The following is a 22,030-nucleotide window of genomic DNA, read 5'->3' on the forward strand; positions in this document are numbered from 1 at the left end:
CTCACCTAAACACACATACATACACACAGGCACGCACCAATACCTACACACACACACACACACACTCTTCCTGACCCTACGAAACACACACACACACACACACACACACACACACACACACACACACACACACACACACACACACCTCCTCACCCTACCACACACACACACACACACACACACTGACACACTGCTGTAGATCACATCCTCCAGAACACACAACGTGCACACACACAGGGCCAGATGTACTAAGACAGCGCAAATAGCGAGTTTTTGTATGCGCAGAGTGCGAACGCTGTGCTTTGCTATATTGCGTGGTATTTACTAAGCTGTCACTTCATTAAGTTATTTGCGTTCAGTGCCGCCCGTTCCCGCCCCCTGTATCACGCCAATTGTGCATGCAACGAGCGCAGTTGAATATTGCAGCAATAAAAAGAATCAAAGTTTAGCGGTCATACACGATTCAAAGAGATGTCATTGTCATCACATCATGTCAACGAGCAGCGCCAGACAGAGTAGGCCTAGTAGTTCTTCAAATCCACTTAAAAAATACTTGAACTATTTACTGCACGTAGACTTGCGATATGACTTAATGCCTAACAGATTGAGAAGTGTAGACTATGTCGTGAAAGAGAAAATACGATTTTAGAGAAACAAACAAAAGTTAAGATTGCTTTTGACATAGTACAATGAAGAAAACGGATGCTCTGAATATTGATTCAGCTGTCTCTAAAAGTTTTTCTAATAGACGCATTTAACCGCAATCTGGATTACACCTGCTTTCAGAAGGCGGAAGTTTTTCAACGCAAAATAGACGTGCGCTGTTTTCATACATAAGGCGGAATACTTAATCAATCGCTATTAGCACCTCTCCTCCCCTGTACTTGCGTGTTACACCCATTTTCAGCTGATCCGCCCAGGAATTAATATGCATGACACGGAATAGCGCAAATAGCCCTTTTCAGCTCCCACGGCAGGCAGTCTGCGCGTTTCCCTCATTGCGGCTTGTTTGTACATATCCTCCCCATGTTTATACGCGCACGTTACGCCTGAAATGGGCGCAAAACGTTAGTACATCTGGCCCACAGTGTTTTGTAGAATTAGTCTCAGACACACACCTATACCTACACTCACCTAAACACACACACACACCCTTCCTCACCCTACAAAACACACACACACCTCTTCACTCTACCAAACACACACACACACACACACACACACACAAACACACTCACATTGCTATTAGACACCCATACACACACATGCAAGCTAAAACATGTGAATGCAAACAATCTCAAATATGATATTAAACACTTACATTTCAGCAAACGTGGTCGTGCTCTGTCTAAAGCATGTTGTAAAGCATGGTCAGTTCTGTAAGAAAAACTAAATGTCATACACATGTACCATTTCACAGATGTCAAGACTGCTGTTTTTCTTTCTGTTTGTGCCACCTGTGAAATGCAAGGTGATGTATTATTTCACAGAGTATGGTCTGCTATATGTTTCCCTTGATATAAAGTAATGAAGTAACTCTTTTTCCAGCTGTCTTTATTGCATACAAAGGCATCCACTTGTCCCCCCTGGTCAGACTATCAGAAAATAGTTTATTCAGCTCTCTGTTCTCTCTGTTCCTCTGCTCACCTCCCTGTCTTTCTGTTCATCTCACAGCCTGGAATCTGAGAGGTGTTCCAATTCAGCAAACAGTGATGAAGGTTTGTGTCAAAAATGCAGTTACAAACAAACAGAAAACTATTCGGCTATGTTTGCAAATTTGAACACACATCCAACTATTTGCACTACTGGGTGTTGCATCAAAGAGATAACAAACACACTACAGTTTTAAGCAGCTATTACAACACACATTTGAAAATAGGCCACTGCACTCGGTTTGAAGAAATGAATATGGTCTCCACAATGGAGACACTTTCTAAATGTGCAACACTGGGGTTTCTTTCTGAACATACTTAAGTATCTCCAGTTTACAGGCAGGATCCTCCAGTCTAGCAGATAACAGCTTCAGTCCTGATTCTCCATGATGATTGTAGCTCAGATCCAGCTCTTTTAGATGGGAGGGGTTTGAAGTCAGAGCTGAAGCCAGAAAACCACAACCCTTCTCTGTGATGAGACAATCAGAGAGCCTGAGAGAGAGCGAGAGAGAGAGAGATAGAAAGAGAGTGTGTATAATGTTGTTCAGTGGTCTAGGAGAAAATGGTCTCATGAAAACACTCCCATTGCCTTTTGTTGTTGATAAGAGATACCCTGTGGAGGCCCATGGTCCTCTTATATGTATAGCTTCTATTTCTAGTTTGGAATGTTATGTGTGTGTGTGTGTGTGTGTGTGTGTGTGTGTGTGTGTGTGTGTGTGTGTGTGTGTGTGTGTGTGTGTGTGTGTAAACTAATAAGACATTATTAAAATACTAATAAACTACAGAACTGCTCCAATGCTCTAAATAAATGTTCAGGCACCCACTGTGCTTGGCCTCTGGCCTCACGCCTAACTGCAAATCACAGCCATGGTGATATCTGCTACCCACACCACTCTCACTGCTGCCATATTGCAAATCACAGCCATGGTGATATCTGCTACCCACACCACTCTCACAGCTGCCATATTGCAAATCACAGCTCTAATCTACAAACAAATCCTGAAATTCACAAATCGGCACAAAAGTTTGACTACACAAATGCAATTATATAAGCAATACGCTAAAGCATGTTCAATGCTGACCAGTTGTTGTTATATTGTCATGGTTCTTCTCCCTAAGATGATAATACAATGTACACCCACCTTAATGTGTGTATTTTGCAGTTCAAACTGGACAGTCCTTTAGAGAGAAGCTGAACTCCAGAATCCCCCAGATCATTGTGATTCAAGTCCAGCTGTAGCAGTGAGTTTGGTGATTGTAGAACTGAAGTAACAATCTCACAGGATTTATCAGTGAGTTTACAGTCAGCAAATCTGTAATAACATTTGACAGGATTATGACAGAAGAACTCTATATATTACGCAAGGATACTTTAAATCAAATTGACTACATTTAGTGAAATTAACATAAAATGATATCAGTGTAAACAGTGTAGTTGATGCTGCATTTAGATTGGCTGATTAATGATTGATTCATGATTCATTTGTTACCTGTAGTGAGAACTAGTCCTTCTGCAGTAACAGTAACAGGTCACATACTGTAGTCTACTTGTTAATGAATGTGTTCTAACTGTACGGTAGGACATGCATTTGTTCATCAATCAATCAATCAATCAATCAATCCAGACTACAACTTGATGTTTCTGATTCTCTAGAGTACATACTGAAGTGCTTCAGCTTTGCGGTGAGGATCCTCCAGTGTAGCAGATAACAGTTTCTGTGCTGATTCTCCAGGATGATTGTTGTTCACATCCAGATCTTTCACACAGGAGGGGTTTAACATCAGAGCCAGAGCCAGACAAACATAACCTTCATCTGAGATACCACACTTGCTGAGCCTGAGAGAGAGAGAGAGAGAGAGAGGGAGAGTTAGTTCTAATTGTTACTGTAAACATTGTTATGCTGTTTTGCTTTTATTGAATTTAGAGTGTGTCATTCTAAAAATATGGCACAGTAAACCTCAAGATTCAGTCTGTAATCTTTCACACTTTTAAAAGTCCATACACACTACAGTAGATATGCCATGGAGTCCAATGCAATTATTTCAAATATTTAACATTCTCTTTCGTTCTCACGTCACACAAGTTCACACACTTTCAGTAGGCTATAGCCTATTGAATACTGAGTGAATTATGGAGTTGTTTATAATACATGAAACCAAGAAAGAGGTTATTTTAGATTAGATATGCCCACTATAAAAGAGAACAGGGAGAACTCATAAAATCTCGGAGGTTCCGGGGGCCTTTTAGACACTTTTCAGCAGTCTGCTACACCTTGATATTTTTACATTTTTCATCTGAATGGGCCTGCTGCAGGCGAGAGGACTGAAAATCCTAGGATTTTCTTTTCCTGTTTTTACAAAGTGCCATCGATACAGCTCGCAGATATTCAGATGTGTGTCTGTGTAACCTGCGTTGTGTGGAACCACCGCGGTCCAGCCCTGCACACGCCCGGACTCGAACCCGCAAAACAGCAGCACCTCGGATCGGGAGTCCAGCTAAAAGCCCAGGCTCCTAACTTTCATGCCCGCAGCGCTCTCGAGGTAGCCTAGAAATCTAGACGCCCCTAGCAGCAGCAAATGTAATTTGGCTGGCGGGGCAGTCTAGGCATGATCCATAGAGCCAGGGAGCTGAGAACCCCCAGCACCAGCGGGCCAATCACAGCGTGTATAGAGTCGGTGGGTGGGCTTAACATAATGGTGACTGACATGCGACCAGAAGTTGCGACGGTAACGCATCCTGTTATTTGAAAACAAGAAGATGATTCATTTAGCGTTATCGTATTGCGTGGAGAGGGAAGGTTACGCATCCTGCTACTTGAAAACAAGAAGATGATTCGTTCAGCGTTGTCCTATTGCGGGGAGGGAATTTGAAAGACAACTGTTTATCCCACCCCTCCGATTGAGCCCTGTCTACGGTGGCTATCTGGATGTGGGTCTGGCTCGTCAGGCTACTCTTGAGGCGTCGGGGAGTGAGGTTTACTAACATTCTACTCGCATTGCTAATTAGCTGGCATCCGGTACATTTGGAACAGCTTTGTCAAATCCCCAGGGGGGATTAAAGCCGACTAGACTTTGTTCATTCAGGTGGTGCATTTTGGTTTGAGGTGCAGGAGAATTGGAAGCTTTCAGTCATCCTTCCCTTCCCTTGTCTATGCTACTGATGCTGTTATGATAGAGGACACTGCAGTCAAACTACAGAACACAATTGGCTGAACTCATCAGGACACCCATCCATCTCACTACACTACACAAACACAACCATCCTTTGCTCCTGCATATCCCAGCTAGCAGTTACACGCGGGCCATGTCCGTAAAACCTCCGGCGCTGTCGGCTGAGTTGCGGCATCGGCGCCCTTCTAGATATTAGCTTCTGTAAAACCTGCGGCGCTGTCGGCTGAGACGCGTCCTCGGCTAAGTCGTGGCAACCACCATTGGGCCAGGTCATTTTGCCACCTGCAGGGAGCTGTGCGACAGCTGTTAACGTGCAGCAGGCCCAGTTAGTTTCGTTTCAGCACTGACTCGCGGTCAACAGCTTTCGTGCTATGTGCACGAAAGGGTCGCGCGCGCGGTGGGGAAGGGGAGGAGGAAGAGGAAGACCGTTACATTGACGAATGAGCTGTGAAATGATGAAATGGGGTTTAGAATACTATAGGCTGGAGTTTTTCGAGCCCTGCCCGTTCCGCAGATGATTGACGTGTTTAATTTCCATTTCAGTGCTTCCAACTCAGTGGCTATAAGTGGGTTAGGAATAGGATTTCAAGTGATTTTGCAAAAATGGCCAAAAAAGCTAAATCCATACCCTACCTTTAATGATAATTAGTGAAGTGTCCTTTTAAGACAACTAAAACGCCAACCAAACCATGTGCTATGCTAGTCATAACAATAATCCTTTACAAAAACATGTCTGACTAACACCAACCTTAAGGTCTGCAGTTTGCAGTGGGGACTAGACAGTCCCTTAGAGAGAAGATGGACTCCAGAATCTCCCAGGTCATTGTGACTCAGGTCCAGCTCTATCAGGGAGTTTGGTGACTGTAGAACAGCAGCCACAATTCCACAGGACTTCTCTGAGAGTTTGCATTCAGCAAGTCTGCATAACAACATGAGAAAAGATCAAATATTACAGAGATGGATACATGGGATACAGGATGCCCCGATAAATCGAGAGATATTTTGCATGTCATTCAAATGATTCAACTCTAGAGTACATACTGAAGTGCTTCAACTTTGCGGTGAGGATCCTCAAGTGTAGCAGATAACAGCTTCTGTGCTGATTCTCCAGAATGATTGTTGTTCACATCCAGCTCTCTCACACAGGAGGGGTTTAACATCAGAGCCAGAGCCAGACAAACAAAACCTTCATCTGAGATACCACACTTACTGAGCCTGAGAGAGAGAGAAAGAGAGAGAGAGAGAGAGAGAGAGAGAGAGTTAGTTCTGATTGGACTTGGTATGTACAGGTCTTAAGACACATATAAAACACCAACCAAACCATAATGTGCTAAGCTAGTCCTTTAAAAAGACATGTCTGACTAACACCAACCTTAAGGTCTGCAGTTTGCAGTGGGGACTAGACTGTCCCTTAGAGAGAAGATGGACTCCAGAATCTCCCAGGTCATTGTGACTCAGGTCCAGCTCTATCAGGGAGTTTGGTGACTGTAGAACAGCAGCCACAATTCCACAGGACGTCTCTGAGAGTTTGCACTCAACAAGTCTGCATAACAACATGAGAAAAGATCAAATATTACAGAGATGGATAAATGGGATACAAGGTCCCCCGATACATCAGCACCATCAAGTGATCTTTTGCAGGTAATTTCCATGCGCCCACACACACACACACACACACACACACACACCTGAAAGGTTGGTAATGTTATGAGAGGACAGAATTGAATAAATATAAGCAATTTAATAACAAATGTGTCACTTTATGGCACAGCATCAACAACTACGAATACGCTTAATTTAATTTTAATAATAATAATAATAATTTCTTGAGAATATTTCATCCGAAAAATTGGACTTGGCATGGACAGGCCTAAAGAAACATATAAAACACCAACCAAACCATAACGTGCTATGGCTATGCTAGGCATAATATTATTCCTTTACAAAGACATGTCTGACTAAGGCCAACCTTAAGGTCTGCAGTTTGCAGTGGGGACTAGACAGTCCCTTAGAGAGAAGATGGACTCCAGAATCTCCCAGGTCATTGTGACTCAGGTCCAGTTCTATCAGGGAGTTTGGCGACTGTAGAAAAGCAGCCACAATTCCACAGGACTTCTCTGAGAGTTTGCATTCAGCAAGTCTGCATAACAATGTGAAAAAATATAAAATATTGCAGAAATTGATAAATGGGACACAATCAGCACCATCAAGTGATCTTTTGCAAGTAATCATCTTTTTTTCCAGACTGAAAAATTCCAAATTCAAATTTGCTAAGAGGTTAGTCTGGGTTCACCCCAGCTGGTAGTAGACATGTGACTTCAACATTATATTTAGTCACTATAATCAGCACAGTCTCTCCATCAGAAACTCACCGTGCCTTTCTGCAGCACCTCACAGCTGGGATCAGTCTCTTGCGTCCCTCATCTGATGTGTTGTATTTCTTCAGATCAATCTCATCCAGCACATCCTCAGACATCAGAAGTATGTGGGCTAGTGCTGAACAGTGGGCAGGAGATAACTTCTGTTTGATGTTCTTTGGTGATGACAAGAATGTCTGAATTTCTTTCTGCATGGCATCATCATTCATTTCAAATAAGCAGTGGAAGAGATTGATGCATCGTTCAGGAGAAAGACCTTCTCTGTTGAGTTCCTTCATGTACTGACATATTTCCTTGATGCTATTTGAGCTGTTGTGTGTGCGGTTCAGTAGACCTCGCAGAAGTCTGTGATTGCTCTCCAGAGAAATGCCCATAAGGAAGCGAAGGAAGAGATCCAGGTGTCCGTTCTGGCTCTCCAGAGCCTTATCAACTGCCCTCTTTAGTAAAACATGTAAGTTGTCTTCAGTTTGTCCTCCAAATGCTGATACAACATTAGATAAAAATGATGGATTGAGTTCATCTCTTTCCTTTTCACTGAGGAAACATTTCAATGCCTCAAGTTTCTTAGCCAAATACGAGTGAAACACAAACACCGCTGCCAGAAACTCCTGGACACTCAGATGCACAAAGCAGTAGACCTTCTTCTTTTGAGATTCCACATTTTCTGTCTTGAAGATCTCAGTGCACATGCCAGAGTACACTGAGGCTTCACTGACATCAATGCCACACTCTCTCAGGTCTTCCTCATAAAACATGAGGTTGCCATTCTCTAGATTCTTAAAAGCCAGTTCTGCCAGCTTCAGTAAAATGATCCTCTGAGATTCCAAAAGTTTCTTTGTATCTTTTTCAGATACACTCTGATACTTCTGATCCTTTCTTGTGGTTTGGATGAGCAAGAAGTGTATGAACATCTCAGTCAGTGTTTTGGGAATGTCTTTGATATTTTTCTTTTCCAGCATCTGCTGAAGTACAGTAGCTGCAATCCAACAGAAGACTGGAATGTGGCACATAATATGGAGACTCCTGGATGTCTGAATGTGTGAGATGATTCTGTTGGCCTGACTCTCATCGCTGATTCTCTTCCTGAAGTATTCTTCCTTCTGTGTATCATTGAATCCTCGTACTTCTGTTACCTTGTCAATGAACTGAGCAGGAATCTGACTGGCTGCAGCTGGTCTTGAGGTTATCCAGATGAGTGCAGAGGGAAGTAGAGTTCCCTGAATGAGGCTCGTCATCATAACATCAACTGATGATGTTTGTTTCACATCAGACAACTCACTGTTCTGCTCCAGGTCCAGAATCAACCGACTCTCATCCAAACCATCAAAGATGAACACAACCTGACAGTCTTTGTATCCTTCACCATCATTCAGCTCCTTCAGCTCAGGGTGGAAGTCAAGCAGGAGACTGTGAAGACTATACTGATTTCTCCTGACTAAATTAAGCTCACGGAAAGAAAGGGGAAACATCAAATCTACATCATGATTGGCTACCCCATCTGTCCAATCAAGAATGAACTTTTGCACTGAGACAGTTTTTCCAATTCCAGCAACACCTTTGGTCATCACAGTTCTGATGTGCTTCTCCTGTCCAGGTAAGGGCTTGAAGATGTCGTTGCAGTTGATGGGTATATCTTCTGTGGATTGAGATCTGGACGCTGACTCTACCTGCCAAACCTCATGTTCCTTATTCACCCCTTCACTCTCTCCTCCTGTGATGTAGAGCTCTGTGTAGATCTTACTGAGGAGTATCTCAGCTCCTGGTTTGATGATGCCTTCAGAGATGTTCTCAAACTTCCTCTTCAGACTGGCTTTGTGATTCTTTATAACTCTCCTCAGGTCCTCATCTGTTTAGAAATGACAAAACAAGTCAGTTTAAAAGTCATCATTCAAGTCAATAATAAAAATGATTCATATTCTCATGAACTCACTACAAATATAGCCTGATTGCCATCGACTTGAAAGGCTCTGCGAGACTTTAGTCTGACCAAGAGCCTGTGTATACACGGTTTCTCCAAGCACTTGGTTGACCCGCCTCCTTTAAGTGCCTCGATTTGCTACAGGTCGATGTCAGAAAGCGGTTTGCCGAGTTTAAACCAATAACAACACTCTTTCCTCTGCCTTGAACACGCCTCTACCCAGAGACGTTGGAGCTGCTCAAAGTTGATTGGTTCTCGACCAAAGGGGGCAGTTCCGCAGATTTGGGGCATTCAGAAATCCTTCCCCCAGACCAGCGACAGCAACGCCGAAGGTGTTACGTCACTGGGAGGGCGTGCCAGGCTACTACAAATAGGCCTACATCCACAAGCACTAGGAAATAAAACCTGATCAAATCCAAAATGTATTCTCACCTAGTTCCCTCTTTCTGCCTGGTGTATGTCCAGTGTGCAGGTGTCTCCTGGGTCCTAGATCCTGGGTCAGATCAGCCCTTAACCTGCAGGGACATCAGACAAACAACACTTGGACTAATGCACTAATTGCTCCTCAGATAATCTACTGATTACAATGTGCACTATGCAGCTTTATTTCATCTGCATCTGGTTTCATCATGTTAATAAACATATTCATATTATTATCATATTCAATCATATTGACAGTGTGCATGTAAGGTGCAAGGTGTGTGTGTATGGAGTCTTGGACATGTGCATAAACTTGTTTTATGTGAACTGCAACTGTGTGGGCTAAGTAAGCCAATTGAAAAGCCAGCTAGTACTGTTCCATTTCTGCAACTGTAGGTAGTATACCCATTTGGAGACGACACTGTCATGTCTGCCCATAACACAATGAAGAGCACAAAGCATGCTGTGTTTGATCAGACCTGTTTAAGTGTGCAACAAACTTCAATCCATGTTTGAATCTCTAAATCTCTCCCCGGGTTAAGTTTTGCATTCACTTTTATTCTTGTGTCAGTGTCTGTCGGAGTGTGTAGAATCATATGTTACTGACATGCCTACAGACTGATAACTACTCACTCTAGACCTGATGGAACGGTTTCACTGCTGAAGTTGATAAAAGCACCCATGGACCGATCACTCTTCATGGACACACAGCTGGGCACTGGAGATGGAGGTCTGTGTGTCGGTGGGCTGGTTACATAAGGAGACACAAGAAACTGATTGACTGATTTATCAACTCATTAAGTAAATAAGCATATGTTGTTGTTTTCTAAACACACACATATCTACATGGTGTCCATCCTTAGAGGAGCAGGTTCAATGGCGAAACAAGGAAAGGGCGAGAATGCTAATTGGGCCTCTCTAATAAACTTTGGGCCAAAATGAGTTCTGATACATGCAATACACATTAAGGGTGACTTCAATTCTCTATGCACACACTTCCCCTAATGTGGATGTTACACTGTCATAATCTACCACCAGCATTTCGGGAAGTTGAAAAAAATATGTTGGTAGTAGTAGTTTTGCCACCCTTTCCCATTGCTCTTTACACTCCTGCCGCCTCTTGTGTTAGAAGGCCATTCTGGTCGGAACGATGACTGAAATGTGCAGCTACCAGCCATTCAAAAGATCGCAACAAATCACTCAGCCTACTCAGAAATCCTTGCTGTATCTCAGTAGAAAGAAAAAAGAAATATACTCTGGCAAAACAGTATGAGGACACACAAAGATGGTAATTTGATTTAGCCGTTTTTATTTGATCGTTTGATTCTTAATGGTGAAGTTCTAAAAAAAAAAAAAAAGGGGGCGGAGCGTCTGCACTTGCTCCACCTACTATAGTTAGGCCACTGAGCAGGTTAGACCTTTGTCTGATGAGAAGCTATGAGTTCTTACATTCACTTTTCTTAAAGAGGAACTATGCAGGATTGGCGATTTCATCTCTGGTTTCGTTTCGTTTTTCGTTTTCGCTCGTTTTATGCTTGCATTTTCTCTGCAGAGCTTCCCCGACAGCTTTAGCGTGTATAAATTTATACATGTATAGGCTATATTTAAGGCGAGACACAGGTGAATAGGGTAACATTTTTAACTAGCAGATATCACTATGAAACTTCCCCAGTTGATTACTTACATCAACATAAGAAAAAAATGTATTACAAGTTTTTTGTAATTTAATGTTTAAATATGCAAATTAGGCACTATCTCATTAAATATGCGCTAATTTGCATATATTTTAAAATACATAATCTGAGTTTTGGATAAAGCCAGGTTCAAAATTGTTTTTTCATTGTGTTAATATATTAGATGGGAGAAAAATTACAGAGGGATTTATGGATATCTACTTCTGTTGTCTTGTAAATCAGCATATAGTGTCAATAGCCTTGAAAAATCGGATTTTGCCATGTTTTTAAGCATAAAATGTCATATATATCAGGTTAGGAATAATATTTCAACAAACCCCTCTGTAAAAGTCTTGTAAATATAGTTTGGCATAAGACTGGAAAGTTTGGCGCATGTAAGTGCTTCAGAAGTGGAGATTATGTTCTCAGAGTGGGAGAAGAAACTCGTTTTGAGAAAACAGCCTTGAAACACAGCCAATGGGATACGTCAAAGATCGTATAGTAAGGAAGATGGATCATAAAGGGGGTTTTCAATGGAATGAAATGGTGCCCACTTCATTCCCCACTTCCGCCTCCTATATGGGCGTGATCAGTGACGAGTAATCGGTAGACCAGTGTAGAAGCAGCAGAAGCAGTGTGCCGTTGATAACAGGTGGCCTGCGCAATTAGCGGAGACAGGTCAGGTCAGGAGGGACAGGTTGTGAACAAAGTTACTTTGCTATGTATTTATCACGCTGGAAAATACAATTTCAATGTGGGAATGTTAGAAAGACGTGTGCCTTGTAGAATATGGGTTCGTTACTTGCATTGCTGAATGTAGGGCTAAGGGAATGGTCATAATCCGAGATAAGGTTTATTTCTCCCGTTTGCCTCCCGTTTGCCTCCTAAATGGGAGTGGCACTACGTCACAGGGTAACCGGAGCGACCGTCTCCTGCAGAAAGTTGCATAGGGTCTCTTTAACTTATCTCAACCATTTCTCTCTCTCTCTCTCTGTCTCTCTCTGTCTCTCTCTCTCTCTCTGTGGTATTATATTGTTAGTGGCATTTCTAAATAGCGTGTAGCCTATAAAAACTACAGACTCATAACTACTCACTCTACACCTGATGGAACTGGTTCACTGCTGAAGTTGATAAAAGCACCAATGGACGCATCACTCTTCATGGACACACAGCTGGGCACTGGAGATGGAGGTCTGTCTGTCTGTGGGCTGGTTACATAAGGAGACACAAGAAACTCACTGAGTAAATAAGCATATGTTGTTGTTTTCTAAACACATACAGGTCTACATGGTGTCCATCTTTTAGGGAGAGGTTAGACCTTCACTTGGACATAGATGAAAAGGTATACCTTCTGGCACCTTCACCTTTATCTTATGCATCTTATTTCTTAAGAGTGTGTGTGTGTGTGTGTGTGTGTGTGTGTGTGTGTGTGTGTGTGTGTGTGTGTGTGTGTGTGTGTGTGTGTGTGTGTGTGTGTGTGTGTGTGTGTGTTGCTAATATAAGATGGATGCTTCATAGATCATCACAGACATTGTTTTTGCTAGAATAACAAGGCTCTCAGAATATAGTTTGTCTATTTGTCTGTACAGAATCTAAGCAATAAAATGCCATATTACATTTCAATGAAAACATGGCAGATGGAATTTGCTACTTCTAACATTTTGGTGGGGAACTGCAGCACTACACACACACACACACACACACACACACACACCAACACACAAGTACAAAAGGTTCACAGCTGTGTAGGCAACTTGCAGTGATGGTATTATCATTCTACTCTTTCTCTTTCTACTGCTGCTCCCATGAACATGTGGATTCATTTGTGCAGTTTACAAGTTTACTGCCAACACAGACAGGCACCAAATGATTCCAAACACAGACAATGATGCACCAATGCACCAGAGAACAGAGAGGGTGTGGGGGCAGCTATGATGTGTACTGCATCTGTGGATTCACTTACCCTCCATCAGAGTGTGTTGCTTTGCTGCTTTGTTGCACACAGCTGTGTGCTGCAGACTCTGGTCTGGGTGTTTTACTGGGACCTGCAGCCTCCTCTCTCTCCTGAGAGACACTCATCCTAGCAGCAGTGGGAGAGGCTCTCTGGGAATGGACATGAGACATATGCAGCTTTACGTCTTGTGTAATGGGTCACCACATACTGTAGATTATAGCTGTAGCTAAACATGAACCGCTATCTTTGTTTTTAGCACTCTGATAAGATGAAGAAACACAACAAATATTAGATGATGAAAGAAGCAAAAGAAGAAAAATACAAGAAAAGAAAAATGAAGAACATGAAGAAAAATACAAACATAAATGTAAACAAACCTGTAAACAGAACAGTTGAAGATGGTGTTCTAACAGAAGCCACAGCAACAGAAACATATGAAATAGTGGACTGATCTGTCCAGGACTTTAGAGGGTAGGCTGCTATGATGTAGCCCTCTCAGAAGCCCCTAATGTGTAAGGGATCAAGGCAGTGTGTTAAAACTGATGTCTTAATGTGTAAGGGATCAAGGCTGTGTGTTTAAACTGATGTATGTGTAAGGGATCAAGGCTGTGTGTTTAAACTGATGTGTTAATGTGTAAGGGATCAAGGCAGTGTGTTTAAACTGATGTGTTAATGTGTAAGGTATCAAGGCAGTGTGTTTAAGCTGATGTGTTAATGTGTAAGGGATCAAGGCAGTGTGTTTAAACTGATGTGTTAATATGTAGTTAGGGATCAAGGCAGTGTGATTAAGCTGATATCTTACTCCGTTACAATGACTTTCCACTGAGAATTCCGTGCTTCCACAATGTCTCATTTAATTCTACTTTCCCTCATTTGCCTTAGTGCTGTCTTCGTTATTCTACTAAAACGGCAGGAGGTCCTGCTACCCTTTGGTTTGACACTTTCACATGAGCGTCAGGCAAATCATCTTTAGTTTAAGCCAATCAAATGACAGCATATCTAAAGTGGTTTTACTGGAGATGCAGGCGCACTTTAAGAGGACACATCGGAAGGAACGACTTCACTACCAAAACAAATATATAAGAATGACTTCGCTAAAGGGGCAATTTCGTCATCCCAAAGTAGGCTACTGTTCATATAGCCCATATGCTAAACCTTGCTGGCCATATGGTTGCGCCCGTAGTAACCTATAGCCAGTTCTGCACCATGATTGTGGCCTTGATTCCATAATCTGGCCCTGGAAAAGGAGTAGGCTATCTCAATATATTATGTTACAACGGAGTTAAACTAACACATATGATTTATTCAGTAGCCTAGGTTTATATGTGATGTTAGCAAGCTGTTAGGGCAGGACTACCCTAAAGGCGGAAACGTCCGTCGAAAAACTTCAAGTTCATGCAATGCAATTCTAACGTGTTTATTCCAAATATTCCAAATAGGCCTACAAAAAAACAAACCAAAAACCAAAGTGAAAGACAACATGAAGACATTAAAAAGTGGGTTTCTTACCTTAAGCTACAAACTGTGTGCCCTCGATACAAAACAACAGAGTTACTGCGTCACGGAGACAGGCTATTTACTTTCGCTTTTACTTCAAAAGTACCTCCTCGTGTGAAAGCGATTTTTGATCGTAACTTAAATTGAATTTATGGTAGGCCAGGCATCCCACGTCTCTCAGGAGGTCCGGGAGTATCCCACATATTGATAGCGGCTCCCTGATGCCCGCAAATTACTTCAGATCTCCCGGAATCTAGAGCGAGCGAGCGGGCGAGCAAGAGCGCGCACACAAGACAACCTGTGCTTCACATCGCGTGAGCACCTGTGCACGTCAGAGAAGGAGGGAGAGCTAGACTGTGCGTGTGCGTACGTGCCTCATGAAGCATCCTGATTGGCCTGTTTCGGTAAGTCAACCAATACATTTTCAGTGTGGGCGGGCTTTTATCTCCTCTCTGCCGAATCAAATATTCAGCGTACAGTATCTAGGAACAGGAGCGCCATGGCAGAGGGAGAGTGTCCCAAATTCGGGATGCCTCCCTGAAATTACTTTTTGCGTGTTGGGATGTCTGGGTAGGCTACATGTATTCCAGTAAAAAATATTAAATTGCAGACAAACTTGGGCAACATTATATGTTATCCTGTGCCAGTATAATCTGTGACTTTTTAAAAAGGCTATCCTGTGTGCATTTAGTAGCCAATATGCCTACTGCAGTAAAGAATAGCCTACCTTCACAAAGATTAAATGAAACTTATAACAGGACATTCTCTCATATAAAAATAGATTAGAAACATGTAAATGGGAAGATAACCTACAGTAGGCCTATACTGCAGTCACAAAATAACTGGAGCTGAAAATAATGAAATAATGCTTTATTATTATTTAAGCTAGTATTGTTTCAACATGAAGACTCCATAAAACACCAGAGCTCAAGTGTAGAATGGTACACATTTCAAATAAATGCAGGATTATGCACATAATGTACAGTACTATTCTACACACATCAACTGATGAAGGACCAAGGCCATGTGAACCACACGTTCTAAGTTCATGCCATCAGAATGTAGAATGCGACATAACAACTAGTTCTACATTCAGAATGTAAAATGCTACAGTGATGTCCAACCAGTTCTTCATTCAGTGATGTCTAACTCAGAGCCATATAGATACAAAACTCAAACAAAGTGACCTGTCCTCGAGACACTGTTCAAGGTCATTTTTTGGCAGGTCTACAATCAGAGAATGTCTAATAAGGTCTCTGGTACAACGATAAATTACATACATGGGGCGGGTTCTGTGTTTTCCCAAATAATCTGCCATCTTGGTTTTGTAGGCTACAGAAATGACACTCTCGTAAAGGGTGGAAAAAGGCCACCTTCAGATTACAGGTTATGGATTTAGGAAAGATATTGATGTAATTGTAGGATAACTACATATTTCACACAATAATTACACTGTGTTATACACGTTGCACAATAATGCATTTATTGACTTTTAATTCGTCGTGGCTCTGTCTCTCAATATTGAAACGTGCTCAATGCATTCTAATCAATTGTCAATCATTTCCTGTAACTTTTTGAAGCTCACATGAACCATGTGACCTTAATGCATATTGAGCACCCGTTGTAGCAACTCTGTACGTACATGTGGCCAAGATCACACAGCAGCACACAGCAGAGGAGTCCAATGAGTGTGGAGTTAGTGATCTGGCACAGGGACACATAGAGTCTGAGTAGCCAATGAGTGTGGAGTTAGTGATCTGGCACAGGGACACATAGAGTCTGAGTAGCCAATGAGTGTGGAGTTAGTGATCTGGCACAGGGACACATAGAGTCTGAGTAGCCAATGAGTGTGGAGTTAGTGATCTGGCACAGGGACACATAGAGTCTGAGTAGCCAATGAGTGTGGAGTTAGTGATCTGGCACAGGGACATCTAGAGTTTCTAACCAACCTTCTGTCATTTCTATTTATTTCATTTATAACGAACCAATTTGAGCCATGTTAAAGCAACACTATACCTTTTGTACCTAAACATAATGTTTCAAAAATCATTTCAGTGATTCATCAACTCGTAACAGGGTGGACGGCACTTCTACACTCGCCTCGTCGCCCTCTATCAGCTATAACTGCACTACAGTAATTAAGTTTACCAGATTGGGTAGAGGTTCTGTAGTTCTATGGAATGAGACATAAAAAACTACAAATTTGACTTGCTTACATCATACTTTCATAAAATCATGCACCATAATGTACTCTATCTTGCATGTGGACATCATTATTTGCTGGATAAACAAATAGTGCGCGTGCGACACACATAGAGTCTGAGGAGCCAAACTCACAGCAGCACACAGTAGAGGGACTCAATGAGTGTGGAGTGGAGCGTGTGCAGGTGTGTGTGTGTGTGTGTGTGTGTGGGCAGGTTGGTGGGTGCAAGTAAAAACGTTTTAGAAGTTCCAGCTTGCAGTTTCCCTGTTGGCCACTAGGTGTCCTCCTGACTATTTTCTTCACTAACTTGCAGTTGTAGTTTCCCTATTGGCCACTAGGGGTCCTCCTGACCATTCTCTTCCCAAACTTGCTGTTGCAGTTTCCCTGTTGGCCACTAGGGGCACTCCTGACTATTCTCTTCCCAAACTTGCTGTTGCAGTTTCCCTGTTGGCCACTAGGGGCACTCCTGACTATTCTCTTCAGTGTAGAGTGGAGTGTGTGCAGGTGGGTGAGTGTGTGTGTGTTTCGCATCAAATCTTCGTTGACAGAAATGTTAAAATGTAATATTTATTATGCACATTTTTACAGCATTGGAAAACGTTAAGAATGTTTGTCCTCCTACAGAAACCATATTAAAACAAAAAATATGTCCCCCCCTTCATTTTCATACGTTTCTGAAGATGCTCCAGGGAGCCACCAGGGGGGCGCTAAAGAGCCGCATGTGATTCAGGAGAATGTTGGGGACAGAGCCCATGCTGTGGGCCTTACAGTCATATCTTACTCTGATATCACCATTCTGTATCTGCATATCTGTGTTTTAACCATTTGTATCCACTATTCAGGAGAATGTTGGGGACAGAGCCCATGCTGTTGGCCTTCCAGCCATATCTTACTCTGATATCACCATTCTGTATCTGCATATCTGTGTTTTAACCATTTGTATTCACTATTCAGGAGAATGTTGGGGACATACTGTGGGCCTTACAGTCATATCTTACTCTGATATCACCATTCTGTATCTGCATATCTGTGTTTTAACCATTTGTATCCACTATTCAGGAGAATGTTGGGGACATACTGTGGGCCTTACAGTCATATCTTACTCTGATATCACCATTCTGTATCTGCATATCTGTGTTTTAACCATTTGTATTCACTATTCAGGAGAATGTTGGGGACATACTGTGGGCCTTACAGTCATATCTTACTCTGATATCACCATTCTGTATCTGCATATCTGTGTTTTAACCATTTGTATCCACTATTCAGGAGAATGTTGGGGACAGAGCCCATGCTGTTGGCCTTACAGTCATATCTTACTCTGATATCACCATTCTGTATCTGCATATCTGTGTTTTAACCATTTGTATTCACTATTCAGGAGAATGTTAGTCAGAGCCCATGCTGTTGGCCTTACAGTCATATCTTACTCTGATATCACCATTCCGTATCTGCATATCTGCACATCTGTGTTTTAACCATTTGTATTCCCTATTCAGGAGCTTCCTTACAGTCATATCTTACTCTGATATCACCATTCTGTATCTGCATATCTGTGTTTTAACCATTTGTGTTCACTATTCAGGAGAATGTTGGGGACATACTGTTGGCCTTACAGTCATATCTTACTCTGATATCACCATTCTTTATCTGCATATCTGTGTTTTAACCATTTGTGTTCCCTATTCAGGAGAATGTTGGGGACATACTGTTGGCCTTACAGTCATATCTTACTCTGATATCACCATTCTGTATCTGCATATCTATGTTTTAACCATTTGTGTTCCCTATTCAGGAGAATGTTGGGGACATACTGTTTGCGTGTTAGTGCAAGCAGGCCTATTGTAAGCTCACATGCTAAAAACAATAAGCCATGTAGCCTATAACTGCATGTTTGTTATATATATATATATATATATATATATACAGTACAGGCCAAAAGTTTGGACACACCTTCTCATTCAGAGTTTCACTTTTTTGTTAAGCACATATTTCCACATGTGTTAATTCATAGTTTGATGCCTTCATTGTGAGTCTACAATGTCAATAGTCATGAAAATAACTTTTCTCTATTTACACCACTTCTTTAGGTGGGATTATTCGCTCTCATGGATTTGAATATCATTGCTATGCGGACGACACTCAACTTTTCCTATCCTTCCCACCTGAGGACTCTAGTGTTTCCCATCGAATCTCTGCATGCCTGAAGGACATTTCAATCTGGATGAAGGATCAGCACCTTCAGCTGAATCTTTCCAAAACTGAGCTCTTGGTGTTTCCAGCAAAAACAGCTATTCCCCAACAGATCAATATCCAGCTTGATTCATCCTCACTGACTCCAACCGGATCGGCACGTAACTTGGGTGTCATAATTGATGACCAACTTACTTTCTCTGAGCATGTTGCCTCAATTGCAAAGTCATGTCGGTATACCCTGTACAACATTAGGAAGATCAGACCTTATCTGACACAAGATTCCACTCAGCTTCTTGTACAGGCAATGGTTATCTCCAAGCTGGACTACTGTAATTCTCTGTTAGCTGGCCTACCTGCTTGTGTATTAAGACCACTACAGTTGATTCAGAATGCTGCAGCACGACTGGTCTTCAATCAGCCAAAGAGGACACATGTAACCCCTCTCCTAGTTACTCTCCACTGGCTCCCTATAGTAGCCAGAATTAAATTTAAATCCCTCACTCTGGCCTATAGGACACTGACTGGATCTGCTCCCAGCTACTTCAGTTCTTTAATCACGATGTACATTCCCAACCGCCCATTGCGATCTTCTGAGGAGCGTCTGTTATGTCGACCAACCATACATGCTAGGTCAAACTGTAGATCCTATTCTTCAGTGGTTCCATGTTGGTGGAATGAGTTGCCCAGTGCTCTCCGTTCCAGCAACAGCTTTGGATCTTTTAAGAGGGGTCTTAAGGCATATTTATTTAATATGCACTTAGTCCTTTGAGTTTGTGATGTGTTATGGTTTGTATAATAGTATTGTTTTGTTATAATTTGTCTATTGATAGAATTTGAAATTTATTTTGCTATTGTCCTTAAATTTAGCAATACCATGCTTTAGTTATTATTATTATATATAATTAACTGAGTGACTTATTTGATTGCTATTCTCATTTCACTGTTTTATTTCTCATTAGGTTAGTGCTTAACATTATTGTTTTACTGATAATATTACTATTCTCCCTAGTTTGTAATTGTTCACTGTTAATTTAATTTGTATTGTTATTTATTTGTATGTCGCTTTGGACAAAGGCGTCTGCTAAATAACCATAGCCATAGCCATAACCATAGCCAAATAAAGGAAACTCATTGAATGAGAAGGTATGTCCAAACTTTTGGCCTGTACTGTATATATATTTCTGAACTCTGATATTTCAAACTAGTGCGCTGCAAGTGCATCAAGAAAGGTCTCGCCTTTGACTGTTAAAGGGATAATCCGGAGTGAAATGCACTTTAGATCAATTTTTCGGACTATTGAGAGTACATACGTTGAGTTGACACCAAAATCATGTAATTCGGATGTATTTTGAGAAAGTTCGAGTTCACCGTTTTTAGCCAAAACTCGTTAGCCTGGAAGTACTGGTTAGCGCATCGGGCTTGTAACCGGAGGGTTGCCGGTTCGATCCCCGACTAGTCCACCACGGCTGAAGTGCCCTTGAGCAAGGCACCTAACCCCTCACTGCTCCCCGAGCGCCGCTGGTTGGGCAGGCAGCTCACTGCTCTGGGTTGTGTGATTCACCTCACTGTGTGTTCACTGTGTGCTGTGTGTTCACTAATTCGGTTAAATTGGGTTAAATGCAGAGAACTGAATTTCCCTCACGGGATCAAAAAAGTATATATTCTATTCTATTCTAAGTGACGCGGGCATGTCCTTTCGCCGCTACAAAACGCTATTTTTATACCTCTTCTACTGTTCCAACCAACACTACACTTATGTGGTAGTGAGTAGAGGGTCCCTAAAGCCAAACTGAAGTATCCCCACGTCTTTATGTGGTCGGATAGAGTCCAGAATGAATTTAATTCATTCCCCCGCCCACAGTTTTCGCTCAACCACTCTCATAATAAAATGTTGATCAGCTTTGAGGGACTGCTATGACCATGCAGAATCATCCAGACAACTTGTGGTGAATTTACTGCATACTATTCCTATTTATGCACCAGCCTGCAAAATTTGAGTCTCCTACAAATCTAGTTCTTGAGCAATGAGCTCATGAACTTTGACAAAAAAAAGAGGCAGAACAAAATTGCCCCCCTCCTCCCCCTGTAAAACTGGCTGTAACTTGGAAAGTATTGTAGGCCTACGTATAGTATCTGTTTTTTTCCAGATTTTTTTGAGACGCAAATGCATGCGCTCTGGTTGACTCAAATATGAAGCGCAGTCACGTCCATAAGGTTTCATATGACGTCACGTCGGTCAACTCTTCTGGTAGACTCACATATGAAGTGCAGTCACGTCCATAAGGTTTCATATGACGTCACAACTCTTCTGGTAGACTCACATATGAAGTGCAGTCACGTCCATAAGGTTTCATATGACGTCACAACTCTTCTGGTAGACTCACATATGAAGTGCAGTCACGTCCATAAGGTTTCATATGACGTCACGTCGGTCAACTCTTCTGGTAGACTCACATATGAAGTGCAGTCACGTCCATAAGGTTTCATATGACGTCACGTCGGTCAACTCTTCTGGTAGACTCACATATGAAGTGCAGTCACGTCCATAAGGTTTCATATGACGTCACAACTCTTCTGGTAGACTCACATATGAAGTGCAGTCACGTCCATAAGGTTTCATATGACGTCACGTCGGTCAACTCTTCTGGTAGACTCACATATGAAGTGCAGTCACGTCCATAAGGTTTCATATGACGTCACAACTCTTCTGGTTGACTCACATATGAAGTACAGTCACGTCCATAAGGTTTCATATGACGACGGTCAACTCTTCTGGTAGACTCACATATGAAGTGCAGTCACGTCCATAAGGTTTCATATGACGTCACAACTCTTCTGGTAGACTCACATATGAAGTACAGTCACGTCCATAAGGTTTCATATGACGACGGTCAACTCTTCTGGGAAGGTTTTCCACAAGGTTCAGGAGTGTGTTTTTGACCAAACGTGCATTTGTGAGTTTACACAC

At 42.1% G+C, this 22,030-nt stretch overlaps 1 protein-coding gene across 1 annotated transcript in view; it reads right to left on the reverse strand.

The window, feature by feature from the left end:
- Positions 1–15,053, reverse strand: part of LOC134080623 (NACHT, LRR and PYD domains-containing protein 12-like) — a 79,612-nt gene extending 64,559 nt beyond the window's left edge. The window contains exons 1-6 of the mRNA XM_062537153.1: positions 14,676–15,053; positions 13,544–13,671; positions 13,176–13,315; positions 12,307–12,420; positions 10,173–10,286; positions 9,552–9,634 (exon numbers count right to left, since the gene is read on the reverse strand). Coding sequence (XP_062393137.1) covers positions 9,552–9,634; positions 10,173–10,286; positions 12,307–12,420; positions 13,176–13,315; positions 13,544–13,600 — 508 coding nt within the window. The 5' untranslated portion in view covers positions 13,601–13,671; positions 14,676–15,053. The remainder of the gene's footprint in view (positions 1–9,551; positions 9,635–10,172; positions 10,287–12,306; positions 12,421–13,175; positions 13,316–13,543; positions 13,672–14,675) is intronic.
- Between the last annotated feature and the right edge of the window lie 6,977 nt (positions 15,054–22,030).

The sequence above is a fragment of the Sardina pilchardus genome, chromosome 1, assembly GCF_963854185.1.
Source record: "Sardina pilchardus chromosome 1, fSarPil1.1, whole genome shotgun sequence".
Taxonomy (NCBI): domain Eukaryota; kingdom Metazoa; phylum Chordata; class Actinopteri; order Clupeiformes; family Clupeidae; genus Sardina; species Sardina pilchardus.